At 51.1% G+C, this 14,897-nt stretch overlaps 1 protein-coding gene across 1 annotated transcript; it reads right to left on the bottom strand.

Annotated features, from left to right (window-relative positions):
- Nucleotides 1–5,074: 5,074 nt before the first annotated feature.
- Nucleotides 5,075–6,094, bottom strand: SOWAHD (sosondowah ankyrin repeat domain family member D). Its single transcript, XM_006277385.1, has one exon. The coding sequence runs from the start codon at nt 6,092–6,094 to the stop codon at nt 5,075–5,077; it is 1,020 nt and encodes a 339-aa protein (XP_006277447.1).
- Nucleotides 6,095–14,897: the final 8,803 nt, after the last annotated feature.

The following is a 14,897-nucleotide window of genomic DNA, read 5'->3' on the forward strand; positions in this document are numbered from 1 at the left end:
CCAGATTTAGGACTGGTATTGGATAGCCTGTAACTCCCAAGATTTAAAATGGAGTGTGTGCTTGTGTTGATGACTGCAAGGAGGAGGGCTATCTTTCCAGTTAAGGTTTTAGGTAAACTCAGGGCTACTCCCACCTCATGCTTTGCGCAGCTGTCAGCAACTAAGTGATGGTGCTAGTTATTAATCTACTTTCATTTTTAATTATGATACACCTAAGAATGGAGGAGTGACAAGTATAAGGGAATACACAAACATGCCAAATCCCTTACACTTGCATTCTGCACTAAGACCTTCAGAGATTAGCTAGCACCTTTTATGCAAGGAGCACAGTACTAGGAGATTTTCTGGCAGAGACACAAACACAGGGAGGTTATGAGTCAATGGCAGCACTTACTTCATCCACTCCTCCACACCAGCTTGAGCAGGGCATGTATTCTGCTTAGTGCAGGGCATTATTGCAGCTTTCAATCCTCTGAAGGGGCTGAGGCAAAGCCCATCCTGCTACTGAATCCAGCCTGTGCCACTTTTTATGGGGAAAGCCAGGCTCTGCTACAGTTCATTTCCTTGGTGGGTAGCAAGCTGCTTTCTGAGGTTTCAAAACCTTGGTGTCACACCCTGTGGCACTTGCAGAGCTGTTTCTCACTTCTCAGACAAACAGGTGCAGTCAACCTTGCTTTAACTTCCTTAGTGTGGGAAACAGTGAATGCAGCAGAGCTGTGTGAGCTGAATTAAGCTACATGTTTTACTTAGGGGCTTACCAGCTGGTTGTCTTGCACAGTAGCCTCTTCCTTTTGCTCAGACCTGAGGAAGGGTAATCAACTGCACACTTGATTTAATAAAAGATACTGCTGAAAGAGCCTTGTGTCTCCCTTTGAAGCCATTTAAAAAAATCGGTTACCAAAGGAAAGTGAGGCCAGCCTTCTGTAGCAGCCTCCATGGCAGTAATATCCTTCAGCAGTTTCCTATGGCTGTCTGACAGTCAAGTTCCTCGAGTGTGCAATGTGCCACAGGACAGGAGCTAGAGGCTTTGAGAAATGCTTCAAGGAGGCCACATATTGCAAGCATTCTTACTTGTGTTTTTAAAGGCATCTTTTGTAAGAAGTGTGTCAGGAGTGCTGTGGCAGCACCAGACACGCACAGGACCCTTTATGGCATTCCCTTTCTGCCTTGTCTCACAATACCCCAAATTTTCTCTGTGTCTTAAGGGGTTTTTTTCCCCTCTCTTCACAAGCATGACTCCTGAAAGTGCTGCTCTTTGAGGCAAGCAGCTGGATGATGTGCGACTGCAGGCTGAAAATCGGCCCTCTTAGAGCTAACAACCCAGAACCATGCTCTTCCCTAAACCAATACGGGTATGAACAGTGAATGCAAATGAGATCCAACAACATAAGCTGCTGGTTGTGACAATCAAGGCTTGGATGACACAGTGGCAATTTACAGCCAGCCCTGAGCCTGGAACTAGACAATCATTTTATAAAGTATGTGTGATAATGGCCCTTCAGGCAAGAGGTTAAATTGATTTATTTTCTCTTTGCTGCTGCTGTTTTATTTGAATCAGTCACTGGTAACTTCCAGCAGGGAGCTATATTTTCTGTAAAATAATGCATTATATTTATTTACCGGAAGGACTGGAAAGACTGAATCTTCCTCTTGGTTCAATAGCCCAACTTGAAGAGGCAAAAGTGATTGAAAACAGCCCCAAACGTTTGCAAAACCTGAACCACTAGACAAAGTTTGTGTTTAAATGGTAACTGTTACTCCAGTGGTAGCTTGTCTTGCTTTTTAAGCATCTTCTCAGTTTATTTAGATTGTGGTATCCTTGGGCAGCACCAGGAAATTGGGGCTGAGGTTTAAAAACATGCACAGAGATTTCAGGCACCCATTTCCCACATCGGTAATGCAAATAAGGTGCCCACACCTCCTTGACAGCTTTGAAAGTCTGTCTGAATATGGACTAGAAACTGACTACTCTGTATCTGTGGTACTGAAAAGCCAAGAAATGAATGAGATGTGTTTATCTTAGCCAGGGCACCAATAATACAAGTGAGGACTTTTTTTTTTTTCATTTCAGTCACTAGACCAGGGGTGTCAAAGATGTAGCCCCTGGGCTGGATCCAAAGCTGACCCACATGCTGCATATAGTATGCACCAGACTAGCCCTGCCTGCGGGGCCCAGGACCCACAGCGCCTGCTCCAACCAGTCTGGTAGTCCACCAACTCCAACCAACCGGAGTGGGCAGCAGATGTGCTGGATCTGGCGTACAGTCCTGGGAGGGTCCATGGGACTGATCCAGCTCATGGACCAACTCTGTACCACTCTTCCAGCCCAAACGCCAGTTGAGTTGGACGCCCCTGTTGTAGAGACATTGCTACTGAGGCTTCCAGACCTGGGATCACTTGAGGTGCTGTGGGTTTCCCAGAAGCAGAATAAACAAGGGGAATGGAGATATACTGTCCATTGTAAATTCTTTCTCTGGAACTTGTAATTCCAGCATGTTTTTTTACTTTACAAGTCCAAGGCATAAGTGTGTCGTAATGTCACTAATAGTAAATGCAACTCTGGTTTTGCTTTTTTTGAAGTCCAGAATGGGACTGTCCAGAATGTGGCCCCAGACCCACAGGGAAAAATACCTTTAGCAGTGAGAGGGAGGCCTGTTCAGCATCATGTCACTGGGTTTATCAATCCATTTTAGATTAACTCTTGCAGTTGCTGTCTGAGATGCAGTCCTCAGCAGAGCTAAAGACTGGCTGGGCTCTGCCAAATGAGCTTTTGCTTGAGTTTCAGAGCAACCAGGAACTCCTTCCGTGTAAAATCTCCCTCTTGCCTTTGTTTACTGTGCTTGCTCAGAGAACCACGTCACCATAATGATCCCATGTCCCCTGTCCTCGGCAGCATGCTTTTATTCCTACGGGGAGTAACTAAGATCAAAACTGTTTAGGAAAATCATAGCTCTTGTTTGTGCTATCAGTCGTACCTTTCCTTCCCCAAACCTGATTTACTTAATTATTTTGTCATGATTTTTTGTACCAATCAACTACATCATTTAGAAACAGATGTAGGGAAATTGCTGCAGCCCTCTTAAAGTGAACAATTCTCTGCTAGCATGCAGCAACAACGTCAGTGTGGCATTCACTCCCTTATACTAGATCTGTTTCTAAATCATTATAGTTAAAGTAATCCTGAAACTCTGTAGATCAGGCATTACCCTACATGGATCCCTTCCCAGGGTATATGTTGTATTATAACTGCTAAATTTAGTGGTAATCAGTCCCAGTACAACTGAGAGTCATGTAGATTCTCTCTCTCCTTAGTGATCAAGTGTTGTTTCTATCAGAAATGGGCAAGTGAAAGCATAATCTGATCCCAAAGAGGATCACAGAAACCCAAATCCTCATAGCACTTAGGCATGTAAACTCCCCTGGAATTAGGGACACAAATACCTTTGAGGATCTGGGCTCAGGAACCTCCTTTGGCCTGCAGGATCTGTGGCCTTGCACAACCAGCAAAGGGACCAGGGCTAACCTTGTGTTCTCAGTGGCCAGCTAAAATACCATTGTCACTTGTATCCAGGAGAGAAATCTGTGAGACCTGAGGACCCCCACAAGGCAGTTTTACAGTTGTATCACTGAGCAGGACTACAAAGCCAGGGATCAGACCAGAAGGATCTCCCTGTGCTGCCTGGCAGGGAGGAAGAGGTGGATGTTTACCTGAGGATATTTTGATCCTGCCGCGGCTTTTGTGGCCACAGCAGGTAACTTAAATCAAACTGGGCAAAGAGCCATATGCCAGCTAAATCGAGTGCACTTCAAACAGGTGAGCCAGGACTTCAACCTTTAATACACTTGTAGATACAAACAAGGGCATTCAGTCCGAGATAGCAGCAGCTGCTTCTTGTCCCTAGTCTGCTCCTTATCGATAACCTTATCTACTTCCTGCCTTTTGCACATATCCAGGCAATGCCTCACCTGCTCCTCCCTCCTGCAATGCCATGGTACCCACCTATGCCATGGTACCCTCCCAGTCTGCTGCCTTTCCCCTGGCACCAGTGACTCTGTTTGTCTTGGCTCCCTTCCTTTCCTCATTTGCATGAGAGTGACTGCCCTCACATGACCCTCCCATCCCTCCTCGCTCTGGGAGTCTCGCTGTCCTTAGCCATGGAGTTTTTTCTCCATATTTATCCTTCATGAGGATTTGTGTCTCTCAAGGCACAGCCGCTGCTGCTTCCCCATGTAGAGGCCACATTCTCAGCAGCCTGTTGTGAAACATTTAATAACGCTTTGCCAGCATCCTCCATTCAAAGGCCTGGAGGTACATGACAAATAGTAATTGCTGTCATCCCACAGCCCAGCAGGGAGCTAGAGGATTGTTTCATGGATGGGGAAACTGAGGCACAGAGCCATGCAGAGACATGCCCATGGTCACACACAAAGTCTATTCCAGAGCTGAGAATGGATCCCCAGGACCCTGCCGCCTGCCCTCAGCTTTAACCACAAGCCCCCACTTCCTCTTCCCGTCCATCTGTGACCATCGCTGCTCGTGACTTCAAGCAGAGAGGTTCTGTAGAAGGAAGGCGTGCCTGTGCCCAGGCCACTGTCTTCACTCACAGCGTGGGGGCAGGCAGGAAATCAGAATGGGATCTGTGCCAAAGAGCCTGCTCATAAGTCACCCTCGCACCCCAGCGCCAGGGCAAACCGTTGCAATCGGTGCTGTGCAGAGAGTCTGGTGGGTGGGAACTGATAAGGCTGCAGGGCTGGTGCTGGCGAGGCCTCTGTTCAAGGTGGGAAGGTTCTGCTGTGGGAGCAATGACCCTCACAGGCAAAAGAGCTCTTGCAGGGCCAAATCCTGCCCTGACAATGTGTGCATAACCCCAAGGGGCTGAGCAGATGGGGGAGGCACATGCACAGGTCTGAGGACAGGCTCTAGCCTGCCACAGGTTTGCAGAAGCCACCAGCTCTCCAGCCTGGGTGCCGCTGACTAGCCCTGGTTCAGTGGCAGTCCCTGCCTCCCCAGGGTTTGTTATCTAGACAGAGGTTGCAGGCAACAGCCCACAGAGCCTTAGCCCCAAAGGAAAGCTTAACGCTCCTGGAAGAAAGCAAATGCCTGCCTGACCAACCTCCGGAAGGAGGACAGTCGCCTGGACAGCAGGCCTCCCCCACCAGCCGCCGAGTCCACACAGTCTCCAGCCCCTGCACAGCCCTCTTTGGACGGTTTGCAGTTGTTGTTGGTGTTGTAAGCCCCCAGTTGGGCCAGGTCCTCCTCCAAAGCTCCCGCGAGCTCCTTCAGCTCCTGGGAGGAGTCAGCTTTCAGGTATTGCCAGGCCTTGTGCCCGCTGTGGTCTCTCCGGTTGGTGTCTGCTCCGTAGGCACCCACCAAGACCTTGATGACCATCTCATGCCCCTGCAAGGCAGCTAGGTGCAGGGGGGTCAGGCCACCACTGGCTGCAGGTATGTTGACATCCACAGGGTAGCCCTTCATTTGTGCATGGGAAATCACCTCGATCAGGTCCTCATGGCGACCGTGCTTGGCCAGCCAGTGGAGGGCTGTGAAGCCCGTTACAAAATCCCTCCTGCTCAGCAAGCTCCCATCCATGTCCAGCAGCCGCAGGATGCTCTCTGACTCACCCTGAGCCACTGTCAGTACCCATTCGTGCTCCAGAGGGTCCAGGGCCAGGGCCAGCTCATCAGGGCTCTGCTCCGGTGGCTGCTCCTTCTCCGGCTGTGCCCCCACAGACAGGCTGCTGCCGCTGACAATCTTCTGGGCTGCTGCCAGCCACATGGCACCCTCAGCTCCATTGCTCTGCAGAAGGACCTCCTTCAGCCCCCTCCTCCTGTTGCTGCCTGGGCCTATGGAGAGCCGGGCACTGCCAGAGCTGCGTCCCCAGCTCCCCTTGCTTAGGCTCCTGCTGAGATCCATCTTGGACAGTCGCCGGAAACTCATGTTTCCTGGTGTTATCATCTGAAGTTTGGGGCTGGGCATTGGGCTGTGAAAAGCTGCCTCTGGCCGCGGCTGGGAGGCCTCCCGCAACACATGTGGTTCAGCAGCCTCAGGGGTCTTCAGCTGCTTCAGGCTCCCTTCCCCTTCATACCTGGCCATGCTGCCTCACAGCCCCTGGGAGCCTCTCCCCGTGTCACATTCACCTCCCTGTCGAGCAGAGTCCAGGCTGGGACACACTGGGCTCTGCTCCGGAGCTCTCAGGCTGCAGGGCTTCCTGCTTCTGCTTTAGAAATGCTGCAAAGAGGAACCAGCTTTGAGCTGCTGTGCTGGGGAGGAAGAAATGCCAGTTGTGTAATACACTCCAGGCAGCAGCAGAATTGAAGGGAGTTGAGGCGCACGTCGTCTTGCTGAGCCAGTGCTGCTTTTCAAAGGCTTCCCGGGCTGCAGGGCTTCATGGGGTGGAAGCCAGAGCTCCTTCCCCCACTACCCCTCCCTTGCCCGCATGAGCTGCCCCCTGGCTCTGAATATCCAGCAGAACCCCCCAGGCCAGGGGCTGCCTTTTCTCTCCTCCTAGGTGGATTTTGGTGGCTCTTGGTAGAATTTGCTAACAACATCACACCCGCTGCCCCACTGGCTCTGCAGACTGGGAACTGTGCACAACTTCCTCCTTCCTCCTCTCACGCACCCGTGGCAACAGCAGGGGAAAAGAAGCCCTCAGTCCATGTGAACAGACTGCAAATTGTGGCTTTTGCCCTGGACCAGCCACCCCTTACCTGTTCAGCTCCTGACCTATGCAGGGGTAGCAGCACGGGCAACCTGTGTCCTGCCGGGCACCTTGAGGTCGGTGCCAATCCCAACAGCGGGCTGGTGTTCTCTCTGCAGCAGCATTCAGCCTGCTCCTTGCCAAGTTCCTGTGCGCGGAGTTTGCCACCCGTGCGTCCAACTGCACAGTAAGCAACGTGACCTTTGTCCTCACTTTTGACTAAGATGGATTAGGCACTTGCATGTGACTGGCCTCCTTCAGCTGTGCGCCTGGCATTCACCTCCTCGCCTGGTGGGGATCTGCAGCAGGGCAGTCCCACCTCCCTGCAAGCAGACAAAATTCCACCTTGGCTGCAGCACGGAGCCTGCAGGCTGCAATGCTGCAAAGAGAGACAAACCAGTCGGGCCAGGCGCTTGCACAGACATGCAGCAGCAGGGTCAGAAACAAGAGACAGAAAGTGTAAGTGCCTTTCCCTGAGCTGGAGGAGGCTGCAGGGCTGGGCTTAGCAACAGGCGGAGTGTTTCTAGGAAGCTGCTCTTCAACCGGCATTTCCCCGACTTCCCTAGAAGGGGGCTCAGAGGAATGTGCCGCACGTTGACGGCTCTTCCCCTCCCTTGGGAGTTCCCTGGGATGAAGTGTCTGTGCCTGAGGGACTGACTGCTACTTGCTGCATAGACTCAGAACTGCTGGACTGGGCATCATAAGCTCTGTAGTGCTACCCGGTAGGGGAGAGTCTCCTTTCAGTCAAGTAATAGGGGCCTGTGCTTCTGGAGCGGCAGGACTCAGCCCTCCCCCCGCTGTCTCCATGAAGTTCTCACTGTGCATCGACACCGACAGAGTCAGTGCTGGCCCCCAAACTTGTCCATCCCCAGCTGTGAACACCCACACGCAGAGATCACAGAAAACCCAGAGGGCAGCAGCTTTCGTTTCAAGTCACTGAGCGTGACAGGTGTGGGGCACTTCATTGGCTTCCTTACTGAGCAGCTTTTTAATCCTTTTTAATATGGCAAGCAGTGTTCCCCGACACTAACAACGTGTCCTAGGTCAGAGGAGAGAACGACTAGCAGTCGGGCCAGCTCTGGGTCTTCCTTGACACACACGCTACAGCACCAGCTGTCTGGTTGACAGCTCTTGGTTCACAATGGGACCAGACTGTGGCCCTCTCCTGTACTGGTCTCAGACCATGTTGTGCTTTGGAAGGTAAAAGCTAATGAGAATAAGGGAAAATTACTCTCCAGTGCCCCCACGTGGCATCATGCCTCAAGCTGGGATAGAAAACTCTTAATTTTGTCACTCTCCAGTGACTTCTGCACGTAGGTCTCAAAAAGGTCCTGCCCTTAAGGAAGCAGAGAAGGGGTGAGCCTTCATAATGCATGTACGGACCTCAGAGGAAGGGCCATGAGAGAGGATTTCAGACTCCCTGGCCCATTTAACTGTGGGACTAAAAACACAGGCCACCAATCCCTGCCACATGGTACAGACACCTAGGAATCAACTGAGATCCATGAAGTTGGCTTTGCGTGGGCTCCACGGACCGTTTCTTTGCAACGTAGGGTCACCCAGAAACCCCAGGCTCCTAGATGGACCAGGCCACCATTGTGCCACCCCCCGGACCAGCCCCAGGCCCAAAGGCAGTTCTTGGTCCTCAGAGCTTCCCAAGTGAGATGGCAGCAATGTTTTCCCACTCTGCCTTGGCCTGCATTTGACCTGGCCACAGCGTGGGGTACCAAAGCGCCTCTGCTTCTGCTTTGGTGGCAGTAAAGAACATGGTGAAAGTCTACAGAGAAAGGCATCCATGTACAATACCGTGGGCGTATCTACACAAGATGCTATGGTGAAGTAGCAACGAGCTACTGCTCTGTAGCTTGTTGCTACAGTGCCATAGCGTTGCTGAGCACAAACCATGATGCTGATGCTACAGCACAGCAGTAACAAACTACTATGCAGTAGCTGATTGCTACTGCACAGTAGTGTCTAAAAATAACCGTGGTGATGGGACTGCACAGTAACACTGGTTACTGCGCAGTCATTTAGTACTTGATTAAGCAAGTACTAAATGACTGCACAATCTGCACAGCCTGCCACACGTGTAGATGTGGCCAGTGGTTCCCAGCTTGTCCACCTGACCCTTGGATTGCTGCGCACTCTGCCAAAGACCATGTTTCACCTCTGGCCAGCAAACAGGGCAGGATGAGGGCTGCCTAGAGAGGGCCCCAAGGCCCTGATGCTTGTGGCATAGCAGCAAGCTGCCAGCGTGGTGCTGCCCTACTCACACGCAGCTGTGCTACCAGTTGTGGTTGTTACATGAGGCTGCTGGGAAAGCATCTTCCCCCTCACCCCGCTCCACAGGTGGTAGCAGACTGTAGTCGCTACTGCTCTTACTGCCTCATGTATGATTCTCAGTGGCAGAGCTGCCCCCCATACACTAACACATACCCCTAAAACAGGTTCGGTGCAGACAGGCAACCTTGCCCTCAGGGTGTGCCAGGTGCAGGCCAGGAAAGGGGCATGGCAGGAAGGCACTATGCTGGGCCACTAGTCAGGTCCGTAGGCTAGAGCAGAGCTAAGGTTTCCGTGAGTTGGGCATAACCTCAGTGCAGAAGTCTCTAGACAAGGCCCGAGTGGCCTAGAGCTGGAGACTGAACTGGGCACTAGCTGCAGAGAAGGGTAAGTGGTTTGCCTGTGATCAAACAAGAAGTTTGTGTCAGAGGCACTGTAACCAGGGGACTATCCTGCCTCTCCTCTGCTGTCACATGGAGTTACCTGTCTGGGAGCAATGGCAGAATTTGGGCAATTGCTGATAAGACCCTTTTTGACTTTGCTCTCTGACTGGCCAAGAGCTCGTCACTCATGGAAAGTCCCTGCTGCCAGCTGCTTGCAGGCTTTGGCCTCTGGGTTTCGTTCTTAGAGAATCATGGAATGAAAGTGCTGCAGTGACCGGCTGTGTTACAGGAAGAAGAAGAGTCAGTACAAAATACCGGGGCATAGTGAGCAGAAAGCGGCTTTTCTGCACTACCAGCTCTCACATGGCATGGAGCAGGGAGGGGAGCTGTAGAAAGCGATTGCAAGCTGTCTGTTCCAGGGAAGGATGGCCAGCTGCTGACAAAGAGGAAAGCAGGAAGTGATCTGGTGCGTCACATTAAGACAGCCTGGCTAAAGGGGATTCCTGCTGCAATGGGTAGAATTCACACCCTGGCAGAAATCCCCTGATGAGTCAGATGGGACCTTCCAATGAGGCACTGAAATGTGATCGTAGCATCTTGGTCTTGCTCCACCACCCCGACAGGTTGCTCCTGGCTGTAGATGTGATCGTCGCTTGACATCTCTACCATGCAGCAGAGTCTCTTTGTGTGCGGAGATCAATTTGGACCCAATGAAACACGTAGGGAACTCTGTTGTGCAGCACAGTGCAGAGATCAATGAGATCCAAAAGCCCCAACATGTGCAGGAGGGAGGGAGGGAGCTGCCCTATCTCTGTGACCCAGGCCCGGCAGCAGCCCCTCCTGGGGAATCTCGTGGAGAGGGGACTACAGTGCTGCCTTTTTGGTGCATGGCATTTAAGATCTAATTAATCCTTGCCTCACTCTCTATGAACCCATGTTCCAAAGTTTGATCCAGCATCTGCATTATTATTCACCTGCCTCCTGCCCAGAAAGCCCATTTTTGAGCATTGAAAGAAGAAATACTGGCTCATGTGAGGCTGCTAACATGAAATGCTGGTGTGTCTAGAAAAGGGTGTGATGATTTCTTGTCCTAAGGCAGGGGCGGGCAATTATTGCAGCTGGAGAGCCGCTTAATGAGTTTTGGTGAACTGCCAAAGGCCACAAGAGTAGTCCTGCACCTTGACAAGTGCTCTGCCCCTGGACGCGGTTGTGGGACCAGAAGTCCTGCCCCTAACCCCTGCCCTTTGCAATCAGAAGTCCCTCCCTTTACCCCACAGAAGTACTCCTTTTGGGAGGGGAGAACCATCTTGGAACTAGAAAAAGCCCCCAAATCATACACTGAAAGTCAAATGCCTACTATAACATATTTTAATTTTACTACAAAAAATATTTTTCTCATGATTTCTGTTTGCATAGTGTATATAGAAATGGTTGTATAATAACTAAAAAATAAAGTCTTACTCTTATATTTTGTGTGTGGGATGTGGTTGGGTGTGTCTGGTGGGTTGTGGGGGGTTGTGAGGGGGTGTGGTTCTGTGTTGGGGGCAACAGGATATGTTGGGGGGGTGTATGGGCAGGGGGGTTGTGGGGGCAGGGTGTGGGTATGTGGTGTTTGTGGGGTATGAGGGAGTGCCCCATGGTGCACAGTCCCTACCACCAGTGGCAGCAGCAGCAGGTGCTTGGGGTGCTGGCCCGCTGCTATCATGTGGGGGCTCCCCATGGCACACGTGCAGCTCCCAGCACTCACATGCCACCAGGGGACACCCTAAGTGATGGAGCTGGCTGCCTTTGCCATTTCCTGCCATGCAGGGCCCAGGACTTCAGTGGCAGTGGAGGGGAACCCTGCTGCCTGCTTCCCGGTGAAATCCTGAGACCTGCAAGGCAGGGCCTCCCCTGATGGTGTGTGAGTGCTGGGAGCTGCATGTGTGCCGCAGGGAGCCCCATGTGATAGCGGCAGACTGGCCTGGCTGTGGTTCTTGCTACCACATGCAGTGCTGGCTGGAGCTGCCAGGCAGTAGTGCCTGCATGGGCCACAGGCACCCCAAGCACCCACTGCCTGCTGCTGCTGTTGCTGGCGGGTGTGCCATGTGGTGGGGGAGTGTGTAGGGGGGTCCCCCACTGTCCACTCTCCCTCACACCCACACCCTGCCCAGCCAAGCTCCATGCTCCCACTGTCACCCTGGGCACAAGCTCTGTGCTGTCGCCAGCCCCAGCCCCATGCTCTGTGCTCTTGGCCAGCTGCCCCCTGCCCCTTCCCTACCTGGTGCCCAGAGCAACGCTGGGGAAGCGAAGCAGGCACCCATGCGGCTGCAGCAATGGCAGCAGCAGCCCCACCCAGGAGTTGCGTGCTAACTGGGCCGGGCCCTTCCCTGCAGGAGGGTGAGAGCGAGGTGTGTGGGCTGGGTGAGGTATAATTAGTTGGTGGGGGCCCATGGGCTAGCCAGATGAAATTGCCTGGCAGGCTGAATCTGGCTCGTGGGCTATATTTTGCCCACCCCTACATTAAGGCAACATGTTTGGGCTGCTCTGTGATGCTGAGCAGAGATGACATGCTGTACTGACTTTGCTGTCCTATTTCTAAAGGGCATTGCTGGAGCCTGGGTGAGATCAGCAGAGCAGACAGGAAAGGCAGCCTGGGGAGCTCACATGGCTTCACTTCCTTGCTGCTTGGTATAAAGGTGGTTTGTGTATTGGATGATGTCTGAGCAGGCAGGGCAGGAGAAACAGGAAGCTTGCCTGCTTAGTTAGAAGGACTTGAGCCTAACAGCTTGTAGTGAGCGAGAGCAGAAGACTGGGTTTGACCTCAGATGCGTCCAGCTCAGGGCTGGGCAAAATGTGGCCCGCAGGCCAGGTACGGCCCACCAGGCCATTCTATCTGGCCCATGGGGCCCCTAAAAAATTTAGAAAATTAATATTTATCTGCCCTTGGCTGCCTGTCACATGGCCCTCGATGGCTTGCCAAAACTCTGTAAGTGGCCCTCTGCCCAAAATAATTGCCCGCCCCTGCCCAGCTGGAGCTGTGGGGTCTCCTGCTTCTGCCTGCAAAGCCCTTGGAACAGACAGTGTCTTCCCCTGATTTTGCGCAGGGCTCAGCATGCTCTTGTGTTAGTTATCTGGAGGATTACAACAAAAGGCCTGGCCTCACCCCCACAGAAGTCAATTTAGCTTTGGCTCTGGATTTCAATGACAAGCCCAATCTTTGATCTTGTCTGAAAAGGCATCAGTCCTGCTTCTCCACTGGCCATTGTTATTAATTACACATTGAGTGCTTTTAATCTCAGGTTGCCTTTGATCTGCCCCTCTCTCCAGCCTCCCTTGCTTATCTGTCTCTGGATCACCTCATTTCTCCTCCTTCAGCTTTTAGTGCTCTATAAACAAGGTACTGTTGGGTAGTCATACTTTACCTAAGAGTCCTGCCAGCCCCTGCATGTCAGCCAGTCACTACTACAGTCCCCTGGCTAAAATACCTTAAGGTCCTGAAGGCAGGAAGGTTTGATTGTTGTTATAGCCATATATAGGGAATATGTAAGAAGCAAGGTTTTCTTGGTAATACTTTTTTATTGGATCAGCTATATAGTTGGGAGTGATATTAGAAAAAGGTTGTGTTCAGATGCCCCATTAAGGAATCCTTGCTCCCTACCAGTGTCCTCCAGTACCTCTCATATTTGGGCTGCACTGTGCCCCCATTTAATGCCACAGATTCTCTCTTTCTATGTAGGGAGACTGCGTCACCTCAGGAAGCTAAAGCAATCAGAGGTCAAACTACACATGTCCATGTGTTTCATTTTGTGGAGCTGTGTGATTCAGTTACTAGCCTCTGGTGGCTAGAGGGGCCCAGAGAGGTAGGAGGGTTGAGACTATTGGTGATTCACTGACTCACTTAACTTCTCTGTGCTCCATTTCCCCCTCTATAAAATGGGGTATTACGGACCAGCTTTGTAAAGCACTTGGAGATTTTCTATGATACCATCCAATATTATTCTCCTTCTGTCAGGGGCAACAACTGGCATCTAGTTACTGCCAGAGGTGGGTTCATCCACTTATTACAGAAAAAGAGCTGGGTACTCTGCTATGTTGTGAGAATGATATTGCTCTGGAGCTGTGAAGCCATCGGCCTGGTCTTGAAGTCTTTATTCAAACAGGAATCTCACTGGCTTCAAAGGAAGTGCAGCCTTGAGTTCATTCCCTTCATGTTGCCACCAGATAAAGCATTTGCCCTTTTTTAACTGTAACTATCAATACTGCTTCTGCCAAGAGTAAGATTTGCTGCATCATTATCTGCAAAATCTTCAGATATGATGAATGTCGGTATCAGAGGGACCTGGAGAGGAAGCAGATGTACAGGCTTCTGCGTCCATCAGCTTGTTAGCCTGGTCCCCATCACCAGACATCTGTCTGCCTGAGAATGGGATGGAAGAGGTGGATGGTTAGAGAATGAGCTTTTACCTACCATCTTTGTGACTTTAGCAAAATCATGATGGGATCACATGAGCATCAAATCATATCAGCAAATGATTCTTAGTCTCTGTACATTTCAAACCCTAGGATGTTTAGTTTGCAAGTGAAGTCTGGCTCTGATGCTCCTGTCTCATATGCCAGTCTTACACCTGCACAATTCCAGTGACTTCAGATGAGTTATTGGGAGCTTATGTTCAGATGACTATTATCCACCGTTAATCTCAAGTCCTTTCCAGAGTCACTGCTTCCCAGAAGAGAATTCGCCAACCTGCATTCTTTGTTCCTGGATCTGGGACTTTATATATATAGCTGTAAGGAAATAATATTGTTTGCTTGTGCCCAGCTGATCATAAGATCCAGATCCCAAGTGAAACACATCCACTCAATGATGACTTCCGATTTACAAAGACCTTCGATTAGCCAGGTATTAATCCATTTGAAGTGTGCCACATTGCTTTTGTATCATTCTAGTTTCTTAATCACGGTATGAGCCAACAGTGTGCCCTTGTTACAAAGAAGGCTAATGGCATCCTGGGCTGCATTAATAGGAGCATTGCCAGCAGATTGTGGGAAGTGATTATTCCCCTCTATTCTGCATTGGTGAGGCCACATCTGGAGTACTGTGCTTAGTTTTGGGCCCTCCACTACAGAAAGGATGTGGACAAATTGGAGAGAGTCCAGTGGAGGGCAACAAAAATGGTTTGGGGGCTGGGCCACATGACTTCTGAGAAAAGGCTGAGGGAACTGGGCTTATTTAGTCTAGAAAAGAGAATACTGAGGGAGATTTAATAGCAGGCTTCCACCACCTGAAGGATGGTTTCACAGAGGAAGGAGCTGGACTGTTCTCATGAGGTTCAACAAGGACAAGTACAAAGTCCTGCACTTAGGACAGAGCAATCCCATGCACCAGTACAGACCAGGGCTGACTGGCTGGGCAGCCGCTCTACAGAAGAGGACCTGGGGGTTACAATGGACAATAAGCTGAACATGAGCCAACAGTGTGCCCTTGTTACCAAGGCTAACGGCATAGTGGGCTGCATTAATAGGAGCATTGCCAGCAGATCGTGGGAAGTGATTC

The sequence above is a fragment of the Alligator mississippiensis genome, chromosome 8, assembly GCF_030867095.1.
Source record: "Alligator mississippiensis isolate rAllMis1 chromosome 8, rAllMis1, whole genome shotgun sequence".
NCBI lineage: Eukaryota > Metazoa > Chordata > Crocodylia > Alligatoridae > Alligator > Alligator mississippiensis.